General features: G+C 46.4%; 1 protein-coding gene across 3 annotated transcripts in view; it reads left to right on the top strand.

Annotated features, from left to right (window-relative positions):
• The window catches only part of arhgap1 (Rho GTPase activating protein 1), a 61737-nt gene that overhangs the window by 18599 nt on the left and 24387 nt on the right, over nt 1-18751 (top strand). For all 3 annotated transcript variants that reach the window (XM_086007578.1, XM_086007581.1, XM_086007579.1), the window contains exons 4-10: nt 89-176; nt 2215-2346; nt 4652-4738; nt 5697-5795; nt 8392-8487; nt 9114-9190; nt 10319-10396. In XM_086007578.1, the coding sequence (XP_085863704.1) occupies nt 89-176; nt 2215-2346; nt 4652-4738; nt 5697-5795; nt 8392-8487; nt 9114-9190; nt 10319-10396 (657 nt within the window). The remainder of the gene's footprint in view (nt 1-88; nt 177-2214; nt 2347-4651; nt 4739-5696; nt 5796-8391; nt 8488-9113; nt 9191-10318; nt 10397-18751) is intronic.

Here is an 18751-nt window from a genome sequence, read left to right as displayed (position 1 = left end):
AGGGCACAGTGCCTCAGCTCTGATTGGTTTACTGGGGACAGCCCTGGCTTGTGTTAAACGAACTGACCCATCACATCTGTTTCTACAGGGGATGATAACTTTGGCAGGAAGGTGATCGTGTTCAGTGCCTGCCGGATGCCTCCCAGCCACCAGTTGGACCACACAAAACTGCTTCAGTGAGTTCACCACAAGATGTGCAGTGTTACTTAGTCTTGTAAAACTCCACTTCATAAGGGGCAGATTGAGTCATCCTTTGGAATGCATTGTGACTCATTCTCTTTTTCCCCCCCCCCCCCCCCCCCCCAAGTAAATGAGTGTGGGTGCAGTTGTGCGGCCAAGCATCCCAATTGGGATCTGAGGGTGGGGACAGTGCAAGGGGCAGCTTGTTACAGTACACCTATAAATATCCTCCCCAATCACAACGTACAAATGATATGATATGCCTGTTAGAATATGGAGACTTTTCTTGGCTGAATAATGAGTGAATCTACCGTATGTGGACAATCCCTCACCCGAGGGTGGCTCTGTTCACACTGTGCCCCCGCACTTAAGGTCCGAGGTGTCGGGAGACAGCACCCAGCAGAAATAGAGCATTCTTCATCAAGGCACAACAACTCAGTGTGCTCTCTATGTTCCAACACCTGGTTGTAAAGTTGAATTAGTGCATGGCTTGGGGCAGGTCATCGACCAGTCGTTTCGCGAGAGTTTGGAAGGGGATTAAGGTGGAGAACTAATGGAAAGGCAAGTAGAATTTTTCAGAGGTCAGATTAAACTCTAATGAAATTCATTGTTGAAGAAGCTTCAAAAGAGACCTCTCCTACAGCCACCCAATAATTTAAAATTAAACTAACAAGATTAAATCGTTAAGTTAACAAATGTAGCTGGTGGGACAGTCATTGGCCTCAGTGCCCCTGGGAGGGGGGAACACCTCGACAGGGTTCCTGCTGCTCACTGCTGTCCACTTAAGTGTGCGCGTGTATATGGACACTGAATAGTTTGGGCCTGTGATGCTCCCGTGGCCAAACTCCTCACCAGCCTTGCATCTGCCCGTGGAGAGTGGCTGCTTACGTGAGGGCGGCTAGTGTACATGGTACTACCCCATCATGTGTCAACGAGAGGAGAAAGTCTGTGGGGCAGAAGAGTCAGCAACGTTACAAAATTGACCCCATCATAAAATGAAACTTGTGGGTAACTGGTGGATTTGATCTGTTTGTGCCGCCCTGCAACCCACTGCTTGGGAGAATCATCAACGGAGTTTGATACCTTGAGCCGAACCTGAGTGGGCAGCTAGTTTCCTTATAACTGGACCCCTGATTCCTTTCTGGTTGTCTGATTATTTTGAGATGGGGAGTTGGATTTCCTTTGAGAATTCTCCCTGGAGTGATTCAAATGCTGGCAGGGGGTTGCTGACAGTGGGAGGAGTCAGCAGCCCCGAAGGTTACAGTCCAGGGGCACGGGTGAGCTTCTGTACTCCCATCTTCCATTCACAGGTTAGCTTCTGCCAACACTTTCCATGGGCATTGTTTGACCTACTGTAAGGGTTAATCCAAGTGTGGCACTGACTGCTTGATCCTGTGACACTGCTGCATCATCCTCACAGTCATCTTTAATCTCCATTAGTTCAGTGCCAGCCGCAGGTTCCTGTTTGATCTAAATTCAGATGTCTGTCATCTGCTCTTGAATTTTCTTTCCTCTTGCCTTACTACTTTCTTATCAAAGTGTTGGTAATACTGGGGGAATAGAAGACTACCCATTTTGGGTGTCTACTGTTGACCATAAAGTACTCCCCAGGTATAGCAGTTAAATACTCTCTGACCTAACAATGTGCCTCAGAGCTAACTTTAGAAGAGTATAGAAGGGGGCATCTTGCCACTTTCCACACCAGCCATCCGGTGGCCTCTCAGGTTAACAATTTGGTGCCAATTAAAGGAAAGTTTTAGTGCTATGGGCCCATGCCACTAGGTGCTATATTGAAACTATCCAAAATCATTTCATGTAGGACCCCACATCTAGTCAGTAGATGAGACTTACACCCACCAGTCTGGGCTGTATGTCAATCAAGGGAATAGAGGTGATCAGCCCATTGGATTTTGTTTCCGTCTGAATCTTCAGTTGAATTGCGTAGCTAATGCATGTTAATTAATCAACGCGATTTGTGCTTACAGTTCTAGGCTTTGAGCAGTTCTGAGATTGTTTCTCCTTCCCCGTCACTAGATACCTGAAGAGCACACTGGACAAGTACGTAGAGAGCGACTACTCAGTTGTGTACTTTCACTACGGACTCACCAGTCAGAATAAACCTTCATTCACTTGGTTACGAGAAGCCTACAGGGAGTTTGACAGGAAGTAAGTGTGGCTGTGCCTTACATAGGCTTTTATACATTTCAATCAAACAAGCTTGGTTATCCTATTCTGTTCTGTGATTTGCTGCTGCATTGTACTTTAATGTAACAGAAATACATGTATGTTGAGTGCCCAGGAATACTTAGATCTGATTGGACATGTGTCTAGCAAATTGATTCTTCCAGTGGCCTATCTATTTAATTTGGGAAAACAAAATTGTGCTTATGAGAATGTATTTCTCATGCTGGGTAGAGGAGGGGGGCGGGGGGGAAATGATTCAAGCCAAATTCAAGAATGTAGGATTGGAGATGGTGCCTAAAAAAACAGTAATCAAAGCACCATGTCCTGATGTTCCCTGTATGCTCCAGTTACTTCATACAATATAGTGTGTAGGCTGAAGTACCAAATCCAGTAACAGTGTGAGACCAAAGCTGAAGCAGTTTGCTGACAGCTTTGCACCTTTTATGTCCTCACTATGAGAGCAGGCGGTTAGCAATTAATTGAGTTACTTTCATCTGGGTAACCATGGCAGCCAATTGTGCTGAAATCCCCGCTCCTCTTCCGTCAAGTACCATGGACTCTTTTACATCCACCTGAACAGGCAAGGCAGTGCCTTATTTTAATATCTCATCTTGAAGGGCAGCACCTCCGACAGTGCTGCACTGACTCAGTACTGTACTCAAGTGTCAGCCTAGATTAAGTGCTGGGACGGGGTTTGAACCCATGCCCTTTTGACTCAGTCAAGAGTGATACCACTGAGCCAATCTCAAACTTTATAGTAGTTCTGCCTTTGCCCTTCCCTAGAACTACTGTATAGCACTGAACAATATTATATTCAGAGTCTTAAATAGACTTGGTATGCTCCGCTGATGGCTCAGCAGTGTTAAAGACTGTGTGACTGAGGTAAACAGATCAGAAAGTCCAAGGTTTAATTCCTAGTCTGCGCTGCTTTGGCTATTCTCCCTAGAATGCTATACTAAACTTGGTCTCGGAAAGTGAGGGAAAATTTAGTCAGGATTCCTGTTCCGAGCTATCAAAGAAACCCCCTCAAAAAATGTGTGTGGGGATTGAGCTCAGTTGAGATGTGTCTCGGGGTCAAGGAGCAGTCTGACACTCACTGTCAAGGGTCACACGTGAATTATCAGCCACTTTAGCAAGGCACCAGAGTGTGCCTGTGGAATATATGTCAGGAACCACGAAAAATGGCTGGGTGGTGTTTTTATGCCAGGTCTTGGCCATTTGGAGCCACTGCCGTGTGTATTCTGATGCCTTGTAACAGGGATGTGTGTTCAAACCAGTGAGTGGGCTGCGTATTATTACTCCAAAATGTGACCCCCATCTACCTGGACTGGGACGTCCCTCCCCCACCCCATCTCCAATAATGGGAAGACCTCCCACAATACTTGCAAACTGCTATTCACCCTTCCCCCACCCGGCCATGTTTGAAACCTTGGAAATTTCAGCCCTGGAGGACTAGCATAGGCTGATTCCTGATCAGTGCAATAAAGGCTGCTTCCTAGTTGGTCTAAAGTCACCAATCAAGGAGTCCTTCAGACCCAGGAAGTTTTAAAGAGCTGAAGCTGAGGTGAAGTCTTAATCAGCTATGTGCAAAAGTGTGCAAAGTGAAAAGAGCTGCTGGGGCTTCACAGGCCGAATGAAAGGAGCTGGTGGACTGGATTTGGACTGTGGGTTGCGGTTTGACACACTTTGATTGTTGAATACATGAACATGTGGTGGAGATTAAACAGATTTTAGTTTGGCTCAGTAAATACAAGGGTATCCAAGTGTAAACTGAGGTTGCCCGACATGTTCCAAAAAAATTCTCGGCAATGGTTTCTCTCGTGATCAGTATTTAACACAGTTTCCCTCGGAGAGCTATGTCTCTTTCCCATCATTAACAATCAGGAAAACTCTAGACCTGTCATTAGCACTTAGGACTCCGTTTGAATCTTTAAACCATCACTCCTCAGTGATGGAGCAACCTGCACGATTGCCGATATTGACCTTTGGTCTCGAGGGATGAACTGTTAAAGCGATGAATGTTTCTCTGTAAAATCAGTACCCTGAAAAGAGCAAAAGCAAAATACTGCGGATGCTGGAAATCTGAAATAAAAACAGATTTGTGGAGAAACGGTTAATGTTTCAGGTCGCTGACCTTTCATGAGAACTGGAAATATAGCAGATTTTAAGCAAGTGCAGGGACAGGGCAAGGGGGTGGGGGGTGAAGGGGAGGAAAGAACAAAGGGGAAGGTCTGAAGAGCAGTTGGTGAAATGTGCTTCGAAACCTGGTCTGTTTCCCCCCACACAGGTACAAGAAGAACATAAAGGCTCTGTACATTGTCCACCCTACCAGGTTCATCAAGACACTCCTCGTTGTCTTCAAACCCATAATCAGGTCAGTACCTGCCTGGTGATCAGTTTATTCTGAATAAAAAACAAAATACCAATTAATTACTTACATTGTGAAATTTGCTGTTAATATCTTGTTTTCCTGATAGTTTCTCTAAAGCTAGCCTATATTGACATACCTGATTTCAGTCAGGCCAGCAGTGGGGACACTACAGTTAGAAAGATCAGTCATGTTCCTAATTTTGATCGCTGTCCGCTGATGACTGCTGGAAAGTTGAGGAATGTAAACATCAGGATTTGAACTTGACTGTAATTATCCTTATCCATTTCATGGTGAATAGCCTGTCTCCACACAGGCAGACAGATGTGCGACACACGCATGTGCTCTGTCGTTCTCTCACACACACTATGTCTCATGCTAGCTCTAAGCTCTCGCACACTGACCAGGCTCTCCTGCACAAACGGTTATTCTCACACTTGCTCACTCATTCGCTCATGCGCTCGGTCACAGACGCACTCGCTCGCCTTCGCACGTGCGCGCACACTTTCTCTCTCTCCTCTCTCCCCCCCCTCCCCCCGCCTCTCTCTCTCTCTCTCTCTCCCCCCGCCTCTCTCTCTCTCTCTCTCTCTCTCTCTCTCTCTCTCTCTCTCTCTCTCTCTCTCTCTCTCTCTCTCTCTTTTCCCCCCCCGCCCCCTCTCTTCCCATCCCCGCCCCTCTCTCCCGGACAACGATTGAATTTCCTGGACTGCATATCTAGGAGCCACATTATGTGCAGCATTTACCCACTGAGCCATTGAGGCAGTCACTCCTAACCCTGATTCCTCCCTCATCTTGTATTTGACGATAAAAATAGGAAGTCACTTGGGACTTGGTGAGTGAAATTGATAAAAGAATATGTAACCTGTGTGTGGAGAGATTTGGCAAACAATGCAGCGGTCTCACTTGCGTGTCTTCTGTTTCCATTTCATTTTTCTCCACCGCCCCCCCCCCCCCCCCATTCCAGCATGAAGTTTGGCCAGAAAATCCTGTACGTGAATCAGTTGCATGAACTTGAAGAGTACTTAAAGTGTGAACGAATGGTGATCCCACAGTGTGTGAAAAGGTAGGTCCGTTCCCTGGGTGAGAGGGGTTCTATTGGTCATTTTCATGTAACCGTAAGATTTGTGCATGACCCAGTTTGGCGGAGGGATTGTGATCATGTTGTCTCCTTTTTTAGGTGAGAGCTTAATTTTTTATTTTTTTCCATTATTTTTGAGAATTTATCAAACATTTTTATTGATACAACAGATTGTTTTTGGAGAGTGGTGATGGCGTGGGTGAGGAAGACCTTTTTAATTAAGAACGGACAAGCAGATGCTGTTAACTCTGGCCAAACTGATGCTGTGGACTAAAAAACTGAAAGATAGGGTTAGCCCATTTGAGTTGTAACTTTCTTAACCCTGCCCATCCCCCAGTCTAAACCATGCTGAATCACACCAAGCATCTGTACATAAATTTCCACCCTTCACCTTTCATTGTGAAATTTGGAAACACCTTTAGTAATTATTTTTCATTTCCCTTCTGCCTCGCACATATCAGAACTCAGCCTATTTCCTGACCTGAGCAGTGATCTGTTCCCAGCCTGATATCAGCCTTGTTTTGTAACTGGCTGCTGGAAACTATGCAAGAACAGCATGGCTTTTTACCATAACCTGATGAAAGGTCATCGATCTGAAACATTAATTCTACAACTACAATTACAACTGCAACTGCAGGCCGGTCAATTTAACCTCGTTAGTGGGGAAGCTTTTAGAAACTATAATCCGGGACAAAATTAACAGTCACTTGGACAAGTGTGGATTTATTAAGGAAAGCCAGCACAGATTTGTTAAAGGCAAATCGTGTTTAACTAACTTGATTGAGTGAGTTTTTTGATGAGGTAACGGAGAGGGTTGATGTGGTGTACATGGATTTCCAAAAGGCGTTTGATGAAGTGCCACATAATAGGCTTGTCAGCAAAGTTGAAGCCCATGGAATAAAAGGGACACTGGCAGCATGGATACAAAATTGGCTAAGTGACAGCAAACAGAGAGTAGTGGTGAACGGTTGTTTATCGGACCGGAGGAAGGTACACAATGGGGTTCCCCAGGGGTCGGTACTAGGACCACTGCTTTTCTTGATATATATTAATGACTTAGACTTGGGTGTACAGGGCACAATATCAAAATTTGCTGATGACACAAAACTTGGAAGTATAGTGAACAGTGAGGAGGATAGTGATGGACTTAAAGAAGACATAGGCTGGTGGAATGGGCGGACACGTAGCAGATGACATTTAACGCAGAAAAGTGTGACGGCATACATTTTGGTAGGAAGAATGAGCAGGGGCAATATAAACTGAAGGATACAATTCTAAAGGGGGTGCATGAACAGAGAGACCTGGGGGGTATATGTGCACAAATCGTTGAAGGTGGCAGGGCAGGTTGAGAAAGCGGTTAAAAAAAGCATACAGGATCCTGGGCTTCATAAATAGAGGCATAGAGTACAAAAGCAAGGAAGCTATGATGAACCTTAATAAAACACTGGTTCAGCCTCAACTGGAGTATTGTGTCCAATTCCCATTAGCAGAAGGGTCGAGAACCAGAGGGCACAGATTTGGCAGAAGAACCAAAAGCAACATGAGGAAAAACTTTTTGACACAGCGAGTGATTAGGATATGGAATGCAGTGCCTGAGGGGGTGGTGGAGGCAGATTCAACCGTGGCTTTCAGAAGGGAATTGGATAAGTACGTGAAGGAAATTTTTTTACAGGGCTACGGGGAAAGAGCGGAGGAGTGGGACTAGCTGAAGTGCTCTTGTAGAGAGCTGGCAGGGGTTTGACAGGCTGAATGGCCTCCTTCTGTGCTGTAACCATTCTATGATTCTATTCTATTCTATTTCCCTCTCCACAGATGCTGCCTGACCTACCGAGTATTTCCAGCATTTGCTGTTTTTATTTTGGATTTCCAGCATCTGCAGTATTCTGCTTTTGTATTAATGGCTGTTTAGTCGATGTTTGTACCTTTCACGTTCCTTCATTTGGGAAATGACATTGCTTACTGCCCCCCCCTTCCCACCCCAGTTACCCCTGGTTGGGATTGCAAAGTTGACCTGCCATTTGGAGGCCTCTTTTCAATTCTCTTTAATTTTAGAAAGAGCAGAGGTATTCATATATACATTCAGCCTATTCGAGGTTATTAAACTGAATTGTCAGCTTGTTTCAGCTGGTAGAACTCTTGCCTCCAAGTCTGAAGATTAAGGGTTTCGGCCCCATTAATGTCGTGAGCACATAATCTAGGCTGCCACTCCAGTACTGCGAGGGTGCTGCATTGTTGAAGGTGTCGTTTTTCCGATAGATCGTAAACGCAGGCCTTGACGTAAAAGAGCAGAGTTCCCCTGGAGCCCCTTCCCGGAGCTAACATTTACCCTTCAGCCGCCAACACCACCAGAAACAATATTTGGTCAATCATTTATTGTTTATTTATGGGGCTTTATATGCAAATTGGTTGCACATTTGCCTGCATGATGTGTGCAGGGCCTTGAAGTGCTTTGGAACATCCCAAGAACATACAAAATTCCAGTCTTTGTTGGAATGAATGCTGTGATTTCATTGCTTGATAGCAAGGGCTCTCTGTTTACTGAGTGGCCCTTATCCACTTCTGTTCTTGATCTTTATTGTAGGTTTGATGACAGTCTCCAGGCAGCACAGAAACCCATGCCGTCGCCAATACCCATAAAGCCGATGCCGCACCAGCAGTTTGGAATCCACCTTCCAATGTAAGTAATTCCTGGGATTTTTAGTGTCCGTTCCCTGATAAGTTTCTTGATGTTTCTTCTATCCAGTTTCCTCTTCCTCTTCTGATGGCAATGATTCCTTCCTGCGTTGTGGTTCCACGGGCAGCAGCAGCCCCCTGGTACCTGGCCCAGGTCCCCATTCCCCGTGGGCTAGCTCAGTGTGTTTTGGCAGTGGGGCAGCAGACCCAATTCTGTTTGTTTGATATGCATGCAGTATCCAGCAGCATCACTGGATAGAGATTAGGATGGACTGACTGATTCCTCTCTCCCCCTTCACCCACCCCCACCGGCCACTTACTCAACATACATGAAATGCGTTCTTTCCCAGAATTGCCTAAACTAGGAGTTCCTGAACACGGCTGTGGCGGGGGGGGGGAATGCGGCGCACAGCGGCTGTATTTGTGCCCTGTGGACTTCCTGCTTCAGGAGAACATTTCGATTCCTCTGTGGGCAAGGCAGTATATTTCAGTCTGAGTGTTTGCCAACTATAGTCGTATCTCTCCTCGTAGCTTTGTGTGTCAGCAGAGAAACGAGTGTACAGTACCTCCATAGTGTACGAGTCTAGTTCTCATGTTTAATGTTTGATTTCAACCTTTTACTTGCTTCAGGCTCAGAGAGAAGGACCCTGATCACCGGGCCATCCCACTAGTCATGGAACAGTCAGTCGCTTACATCAAGAAACATGGTGAGTGAAATGCACTGAAACCAGAGGGAACCAACTCTGGACATGATCCATAGTTCCTTCCATTTAGTTCCTGTTAATTTTCTCCCTTCCCCGCTATTGAAGTCACTGATTCCTTATTGGGATACAGTTCCACAGTTGCTAGGTGCCCTCTATTGCCTGGCCCACGTTGCTATTATTTGTATGTGAGTCGTGTCAGTGAGTGGCAATGGGTTATTTGACCATGGAGCCGGATCTGCTGGTCCCCTGGTTCCCACAAACATACATTTCCAGCAATTGGGGTCAGTTGAGAGCAGTCCTTCAGCACAATCAATGATCGAACCTGGCACCTTCCTGGTCTGCATGGCTCACCAACTGACTGGATTGAACCTGTTGAGCCTCATCTTGGCACTTGATCGTTCATGGCCAAGGAAGATATTGGAGCGATTTCATAGCTTCGAAAACACAACTTCCTCCAACTTTTACTGACGGGTTTCTCCCTGCCCTCCTCTCGTGAAGGTTGACTTGTTGCTGGGGTGTGGTTCCATGGTCGCTGGCTCCCTTCTTACCTCACCCAAATGTGTCTTCTGCCGTGTGTAAGCCTAGAGAGCAGGCAATTCAATTGTCCTGACCCAGCCTTGCGTGATGTCCACTCACCTACATGTCACTGGATAGTAATTGGAACTGGGAATCCTGGCTGCTTTTTTTTCCCTCTTTCTAACCCAGGAACACTGAAGCCAATTGTAGTACTCCTACTTTGGGCTGGGATTAGCCAACTGAGGACAGAGCGGTGATTGACCCCAAGACCTGCTGGTGTCCGCATGGCTCAGCTGCTCGCTGCTTTAACCAGTTAAACTGCCGAGGAGACCTAATTCTAATTCATGCTCATTTTATGTCTATACACAGTCATTGAATCCTAATTTATCATGTCAGTAGCCTTAAGAGCATTTGTTACATAACTTTTTTACCCCCTAAAGTTTCCCGCAAAACTAAATGTAATCAAGCAAATTCTATTAAACTGCTGGTCACATTGTTTATTGGGTGACCCAGGGTAAAGGTTACTCCCCAGTATTGCCTGCTGGAAAGCCAGCGCTGAAAGGGTTAAAATGTTTGTCCATTTTATTTGATGCCGTGCTGTCTGTCCGTCCTCAGGTCTGAACAAAGAAGGGATATTCCGCAGGTCGGCTAACATGTACCTGGTAAAGGAAGTGCTGGAAAAATACAATAAGGGTGAGTGGGCTGCTGTACAATTGCATTGCACTCGGTGATTACTAGACGTACTTCATTGTTTTTTGTGTGTGCCTGCTCCCTCCATAAAAGGGTGTCAAAAGTTAGTGTTTTGTTTTATTCCCCCAAATTCTTCATACTCCAGTTCTCAAGCCACTCCAGTTTCAGGTGTTTGAAAGTGACCTGGGGTGCCTTACCTTTTATTTCCTTCTAAAGGGAGGAACCAAGAACAAACTGGGCAAGATCAGGTGGGGAGCAATCACAGTGCTACTGTTTTGTTCAGTTACAATAATCCTTAGGCTACATATTGACCAGAAGCACGGCAAATGAGGATCTCCAAGTATAATGGCAGTATTGGAGTCTCAGCACCTTGTGCATTGTAAAAGTGATCGAGAGATTCACGGTGAGGTTTGTACGCATTAATGCAAAGAGCTAGAGAGTCCAGCTAGTGTCAGTTATAAGCGTGTGACTGGAGCTGAGCGGCAGACCTGCGAGAGGAGGATAAAAAGAGCGTGGAGAGGAGGCCTGGGACCGGAGCTGAGCGGTGGACCTGCGAGAGGAGGCCTGGGACCGGAGCTGAGCGGTGGACCTGCGAGAGGCAGTCAGCGAGAGGAGAGAGAGAAGTAAAAAGTAATCGAAGTGTGACGTCGCCAGAAAGCAGGTAAGTGATTGGTTGGTATTTCTCTTTCTCGCTTTTTTCCAAACTTAATTTTTGTGGATTATAGTTTCTAGGGTCTCTGTTGTGTAGCGGGGCGTGCTGGTAAACGAGGGCCTTTGAGTAGATCATTTAATTGCAGTGTAATTAGTGGTATTGATTTGATTTAATTTAGTTTGAATTTATTAATGGGTAAGTTATGGCAGCACAGCTCAGCCCCATGGCATGCTCCTCCTGCACTATGTGGGAAATCAGGGACACTTCCTGTGTCCCTGACGACCATGTGTGCGGGAAGTGTATCCAGCTGCAGCTACTGACAGACTGCATTGCGGCGCTGGAGCTGCGAATGGATACATACTGGAGTATTCGCGATGCTGAGCATATCGTGGATAACACGTTTAGAGAGCTGGGCACACTGCAGGAAGGGAATGGGTGACCACCAGGCAGAGTAGTAGGCGCAGACAGGTAGTGCAGGGGTCCCCTGTGGCCATCCCCCTTTCAAACAGATATACCACTTTGGATATTGTTGAGGGGGATGGCTTATCGGGGAAGGCAGCAGCAGCAGCCAACTTCCTGGCACCATGGGTGGTCCTGCTGCACAGGATGTGAGGGAAAAAAAGTGGGAGAGCTATAGTGATGGGGGATTCTATTGTAAGGGTAATAGATAGGCGTTTCTGTGGCCGCAAACGAGACTCCAGGATGGTATGTTGCCTCTCTGGTGCAAGAGTCAAGGATGTCTTGGGGCGGCTGCAGGGCATTCTGGGGTCTAATGAGAGGGAGGAATTGAATGAAATCAGTATTTGTAGGGAAATGGTGTTTGGGAAATTGATGGGATTGAAGGCCGATAAATCCCCAGGGCCTGATAATCTACATCCTAGGGTACTTAAGGAAGTGGCCCTAGAAATAGTAGATGCATTGCTGGTCATCTTCCAAAATTCTATAGACTCTGGAACAGTTCCCATGGATTGGAGGATAGCTAATGTAACCCCACTATTTTAAAAAGGTGGTAGAGAGAAAACGGGGAATTATAGACCGGTAAGCCTGACATTGGTAGTGGGGAAAATGCGAGAGTCCATTATAAAAGATGTAATGGCAGAGCACTTGGAAAACAGTGACTGGATCAGACAAAGTCAACATGGATTTACAAAAGGTAACTCATGCTTGACTAATCTACTGGAATTTTTTGAGGATGTAACTTGTAGAATAGATAAGGGAGAACCAGTGGATGTGGTGTATTTGGACTTTCAGAAGGCTTTCGATAAGGTCCCGCATAAGAGATTAGCGTGCAAAGTTAAAACACATGGGATTGGGGGTAAGGTACTGTCTTGGATAGAGAACTGGTTGGCAGACAGAAAGCAAAGAGTTGGAATGAACGGTTCCTTTTCCGAGTGGCAGGCAGTGACTAGTGGGGTACCACAAGGATTGGTGCTAGGACCCCAGCTATTCACAATACATATAAATGATCTAGACGAGGGAACTAGATGTAATATCTCCAAGTTTGCAGACGACACAAAGCTGGGTGGGCTGTGAGGAGGATGCAAAGAAACTCCAGTATGATTTGGACAGGTTGGGTGATTGGGCAGATGCATGGCAAATGCAGTATAATGTGGATAATTGTGAGGTTATCCACTTCGGTGGCAAAAACAGGAAGACAGATTATTATCTGAATGGCAATAGATTGGGGAAAGGGGAAGTGCAACAAGACCTGGGTGTCCTTGTGCACCAGTCGCTGAAGGTAAGCATGCAGGTGCAGCAGGCGGTTAAGAAGGCAAATGGTAAGTTGGCCTTCATAGCGAGAGGATTCGAGTACAGGAGTAAGGACGTCTTGCTGCAGTTGTACAGGGCCTTGGTGAGACCACACCTTGAGTATTGTGTGCAGTTTTGGTCGCCTTATGTGAGGAAGGATGTTGTGGTTAGCACTGTTGCCTCACTGCGCCAGGGACCCGGGTTCGAATCCGGCCTCGGGCGACTGTCTGTGTGGAGTTTGCACATTCTCCCCGTGTTTGCGTGGGTTTCCTCCCGGGTGCTCCGGTTTCCTCCCACAGTCCAAAGATGTGCGGGTTAGGTTGATTGGCTATGATAAAATTGACCCTTAGTGTTAGGGGGATTAAATACGTGGGGTTACGGGGATAGGGGTGGGATATGTGTTGGTGTAGGGATTACGGGGATCGGGTGTGATGTGTCGGTGCAGGCTCGATGGGCCAAAATGGCCTCTATCTGCACTGTGGGGTTTCTGTGATTCTGTGTGATGTTCTTGCCATGGAGAGAGTGCAGCGAAGATTCACCAGACTGATACCTGGGATGGCAGGAATGACGTATGAAGAGAGATTGGGTCGATTAGGCTTATGTTCGCTAGAGTTTAGAAGAATGAGAGGGGATCTCATTGAAACTTATAAAATTCTAACAGGACTAGACAGACTAGATGCAGGAAGGATGTTCCCGATGGCGGGGGAGTCCAGAACCAGGGGTCACAGTCTGAGGATAAGGGGTAAGCCATTTAGGACTGAGCTGAGGAGGAATTTTATCACCCAGAGAGTGGTGAACCTGTGGAATTCTCTACCACAGAAGGCAGTTGAGGCCAACTTATTAAATATATTCAAGAAGGAGTTAGATATATTTCTTAAGGCTAAAGGGATCAAGGGATATGGGGAGAAAGCAGGGACAGGGTACTGAATTTGGATGATCAGTCATGATTTCATTAAATGGCGGAACAGGCTCGAGGGGCCGAATGGCCTACTCCTGCTCCTATCTTCTATGTATCTGTGATGCACTGGATGCTGGTTCACACTAGTGGTGATGATTTGTGCTCAAGTCTCTTTCTGATAACGCCTACAAGGGCACCACTGATTTATAGAGGGGCTAGGCAGTTAATAAACAGACAGTAGGCCCGCATTGGACTCATCAGTCACCTGAGAACTCATTTTTAGTGTGGAAGCAAGTCATCCTCGGTTCCGAGGGACTGCCTAAGAGAGAGGCATTTAATGTTTGTGACTCTGATTGAAGGATCTGTTGATGCAGACTTCAACAGCTTGTTCTGCATGCAAGATCCTCAGGGTTTTACGGAGTGGTTTAGAAGGTCCTGTACAGCACTCTCAGTTCAGTTGTTTAGTCACCCAGCAGTTTTTCCCATGAACAGCCAAAGCCTACACAGTGGTTTAGTTTGCTACCAGGGATTTGGGAAAGATTAAGGGTAACTTTCTTCTAACAGCTGTTGAAATGGTCTGACTGAAAATCTGGGGACTTCACTTAAGTAAAATTCTCTATTGTGGATGGGGATTGAGAAATTCTTCCTCCAGTGAGAAGCTTTGGTCACTTATTATCTTATCAAAGCGACTTGTTGTTCTAATCTGTGTTGTGGGATAAAAGGAACACCTTTGATTGCAGATCTGCACATTATAAAACTATTTCTAGTTCAGTTAGTTTCTTGGCTGGAGAAGGCAGACGCACTGGAGTGAATTTCAAACTGATTCCGTATTTAGAAATAACAATTATATATGAATGTGTTGGCGCCATGGTACAGTGATTCGCGCGTTCCATAGGGATCTGATTCTGGCCTTTTTATAACAAACCAGATGTGGGGAACTGAAAGCAGAGCTTTTGGATATGGGAACGGTAGTGTAGTGGTAATGTCACTGGGCTAGTAATCCAGAGGCCTGGACTATTGATCCAGAGACGCAAGTTCAAATCCCACCACGGCAACTGGGAAATATAAATTCAGTTAATTAAATAAATCTGGAATAAAAAGCTAGTATCAGTAATGGTAACCATGAAACTATCGGATTGTTGTAAAAACCCATCTGGTTCACTAATGTCCTTTAGGGAAGGAAATCTGCCGTCCTTACCTGGTCTGGCCTGTATGTGACTTCAGATCCGCAGCAATGTGGTTGACTCTCAAATGGCCGAGCATGCCTCACAGCTGTAACAAACCGCTACAAAACAAAATAATAAAAACAAAACCAGACGGACTGCCCGGCATCGACTACGGACACGGCAACAGCACACCCAGCCCAGTCAACCCCGCAAAGTCCTCCTCACCAACATCTGGGGACTTGTGCCAAAAAAGGAGGAGCTGTCCCACAGACTCGTCAAGCAACAGTCATACTCACAGAATCATACCTTTCAGCCAATGTTCCAGACTCCTCCATCCAGAGGTGGCGGCACAATGATATACAGTCGGGAACGAGTGGCCCTGGGAGTTCTCAACATTGACTCCGGACCCCGTGAAGTCTCATGGCTTCAGGTCAAGCATGGGCAAGGAAACCTCCTGCTGATTACCACCTACTGCCCTCTCAGCTGATGAATCAGTACTCCACTTGGAAGAAGCACTGAGAGTAGCAAGGGCACAGAATGTACTCTGGGTGGGGGACTTCAGTGTCCATCGGCAAGTGTGGCTCGGTAGCACCACTACTGACCGAGCTGGCCGAGTCCTGAAGGATGTAACTGCCAGTCTGGGCCTGCGACAGGTGGTGAGTGAACCAACACGAGGGGAAAAACCTACTTGACCTCGACCTCACCAATCTACCTGTCGCAGATGCATCTGTCCATGACCGTATTGGTAGCAGTGACCACCGCACAGTCATTGTGGAGACGTAGCCCCGTCTTCACACTGAGGACATCCTCCATAGTGTTGTGTGGCACTACCACCGTGCTAAATGGGATAGATTCAGAACAGATCTAGCAGCTCAAAACTGGGCATCCATGAGGCGCTGTGGGCCATCAGCAGCAGCAGAATTGTATTCTACCACAATCTGTAACCTCATGGCCCGGCATATCCCTCACTCTAAAGTTACCAACAATCCAGGGGACCAACCCTGGTTCAACAAGGAGTGTAGAAGAGCATGCCAGGAGCAGCACCAGGCGTACCTAAAAATGAGGCGCCAACCTGGGGAAGCTGCAACACAGGACTACATGCATGCTAAAAAGCAGAAGCAGCATGCTATAGATAGGGCTAAGCGATCCCACAATCAACAGATGAGATCAAAGCTGTGCAGACCTGCCACATCCAGTCGTGAATGATGGTGGACCATTAAACAACTAACGGGAGGAGGAGGCTCCATGAATATCCCCATCCTCAATGATGGTGGAACCCAGCACGTGAGTGCAAAAGACAAAGCTGAGCGTACTGGATACAGCAAAGGCTATGGGCCCTGACAACATTCTGGCTATTGTGCTGAAGACTTGTGCTCCAGAACTAGCTGCGCCTCTAGCCAAACTGTTCCAGTACAACTACAACACTGGCAACTATGTGACGATGTGGAATACTGCCCAGGTGCGTCCTGTTCACAAAAAGCAGGACAAATCCAACCCAGCCAATTACTGCCCCAGCAGTCTACTCTCAATCATCAGCAAAGTGATTAAAGGTGTCATCAACAATGTTATCAAGCGGCACTTACTCACCAATAACCTGCTCACTGATGCTCAGTTTGGGTTCCGCCAAGACCCCCTTGGCTGCCGACCTCATTACAGCCTTGGTCCAAACATGGACAAAGGAGCTGAATTCCAGAGGTGAGGTGAGAGTGACTGCTCTTGACATCAAGGCAGCATTTGATCGAGTGTGGCATGAAGGAGCCCTAGTAAAACTGAAGTCAATAGGAATCGGGGAGAAAACTCTCCACTGGCTGGAGTCATACCTCGCACAAAGGAAGATGGTTGTGGTGGTTGAAGGTCAATCATCACAGCCCCAGGACATCGCTGCAGGAGATCCTCAGGGCAGTGTCCTAGTCCCAACCAGCTTCAGCTGCTTCATCAATGACCTCCAACATAAGGTCAGAAATGGGGATGTTTGTTGATGACTGCACAGTGTTCAGTGCCATTCACAACAACTCAAATAATGAAGCCGTCCATGCCCGCATGCAACAAGACCTGGACGACATTCAGGCTTGGGCTGATAAGTGGCAGGTAACATTCACGCCACAGAATGACTATCTCCAACAAGCGAGAGTCTAAACAGCACCCCATGACATTCAATGGCATTACCATCACTGAATCTCCCACCAACAACATCCTGGGGGTCACCATTGACCGGAAACTTAACTGGACCAGCCACATAAATACTGTGGCAACAAGAGCAGGTCAGAGGCTAGGTATTCTGCGGCAAGTGTCTCACCTCCTGACTCCCCAAAGCCTTTCTATCATCTACAAGGCACAAGTAAGGAGTGTGATGGAATACTTGCCACTTGCTTGGATGAGTGCAGCTGCAGCAACACTCGAAGCTCGACACCATCCAGGACAAAGCAGCCCGTATGATTGGCATCCACTCCTTCCACCACTGGCCTACAGTGGCTGCAGTGTGTACCATCGACAAGATGCACTGCAGCAACTCGCCAAGGCTTCTTCGGCAGCACCTCCCAAACCCGTGACCTCTTCCACCTAGAAGGCAAGGGCAACAGACGCATGGGAACACCACCACCTCCAAGTTCCTCTCCAAGTCACACATCATCCTGACTTAGTATATCGCTGATCCTTCATCGTCGCTGGGTCAAAATCCTGCAACTTCCTACCTAACAGCACTGTGTCAGTACCATCACCACACGGACTGCAGCGGTTGAAGAAGGTGGCCCAGGGGGCAATTGGAGATGGGCAATAAATGCTGGCCTTGCCAGCAATGCCCACATCCCATAAAAACGGATAAAAAAAAATATATATATGCTAGTGATGCAAAACTGTGGCATGATGGTGTGTAGCCCGGGCGGACCTTACTCAAAAGGATTTGAAATGCTTAGTACCTGCACTAATATTTAATGTGGGTTAGCTCAGGTGTAATTTAAAAGTTAAAAGTGGGCACAATCAGTCTTCAGAAGCAGATGTGCAATGTGCTGTTAGTTTTCATCGCACAGCGCACATAAAAGTTGTATTTACCAAAAGCAGGAGGATATTTCTAAATCGTCCATTTGCCCATGTTTATATGACTTTCGATGCAGGTGACCCGTTTTGTGGCAGCTTGATGTCAAAGTTGCGGGTGACTTTTCAACCTATGTATTCGCAATGTGCTGAACACTTATCACAGGGAAAGGGCAGAAGCTGCCAGTGGCTTGCCAGCTTATCAGGCTGGTCTGCTTCACCTCTTCATGTGAGGAAGAATAGTTTTGTAAACCAGTGTTACGATAATGTGTTGAATCTGTCTTGTATTACTGCTTCTTGCGGTAATGCTCTAACACAGTTTTACGTAGGAATTATAACACAGAAACAGGTCGTTTGGCCCAACCAGTTGGTGTTTATCCGCCACATGAGCAGTCGTCCTAGTCCCATGTGCCTGCTCTCTTCCCATATCCCTTAATCCTCTCTTTCCTTCAACCATCTATCTAAGCTATTTCTAAATGTTGGTGTAGTCTCTGCTGCAATCACTAACTCCGGTAGTGCATTCTGCAGTGTGACAACTTGGTGTAATAGTTTCTCCTGCTCTGTCTTAAATCTCTTAGATATAAGAGTTGTAAGAAATCTTTAATGTATGTCCCCTTGTTCCAGATCCCTCAACCACTAGAAATAGTCTGTTTCTATCTACTGTCTCAACCTTTCATCATTTTAAATATTTCTATAAAATCATGCCTTACTCTCCTAACAAAAACAGCCCAATTTTTTTAAAGTCTTTCTTTGTATTTGTACTTCATAATATGCAGCATCCTGATGAATCTGCACTGTACCCTCTCTTTTGCCTCAATATTCATCCTTCTACCAAGGAGTGAAGAGACAAGGTTTTGTGCATG

Source organism: Somniosus microcephalus, chromosome 15, assembly GCF_052327205.1.
Source record: "Somniosus microcephalus isolate GS21.2 chromosome 15, FLI_Smic_1.0, whole genome shotgun sequence".
Lineage (NCBI taxonomy): Eukaryota > Metazoa > Chordata > Chondrichthyes > Squaliformes > Somniosidae > Somniosus > Somniosus microcephalus.
This window is presented reverse-complemented; position numbering and strand designations above follow the sequence as displayed.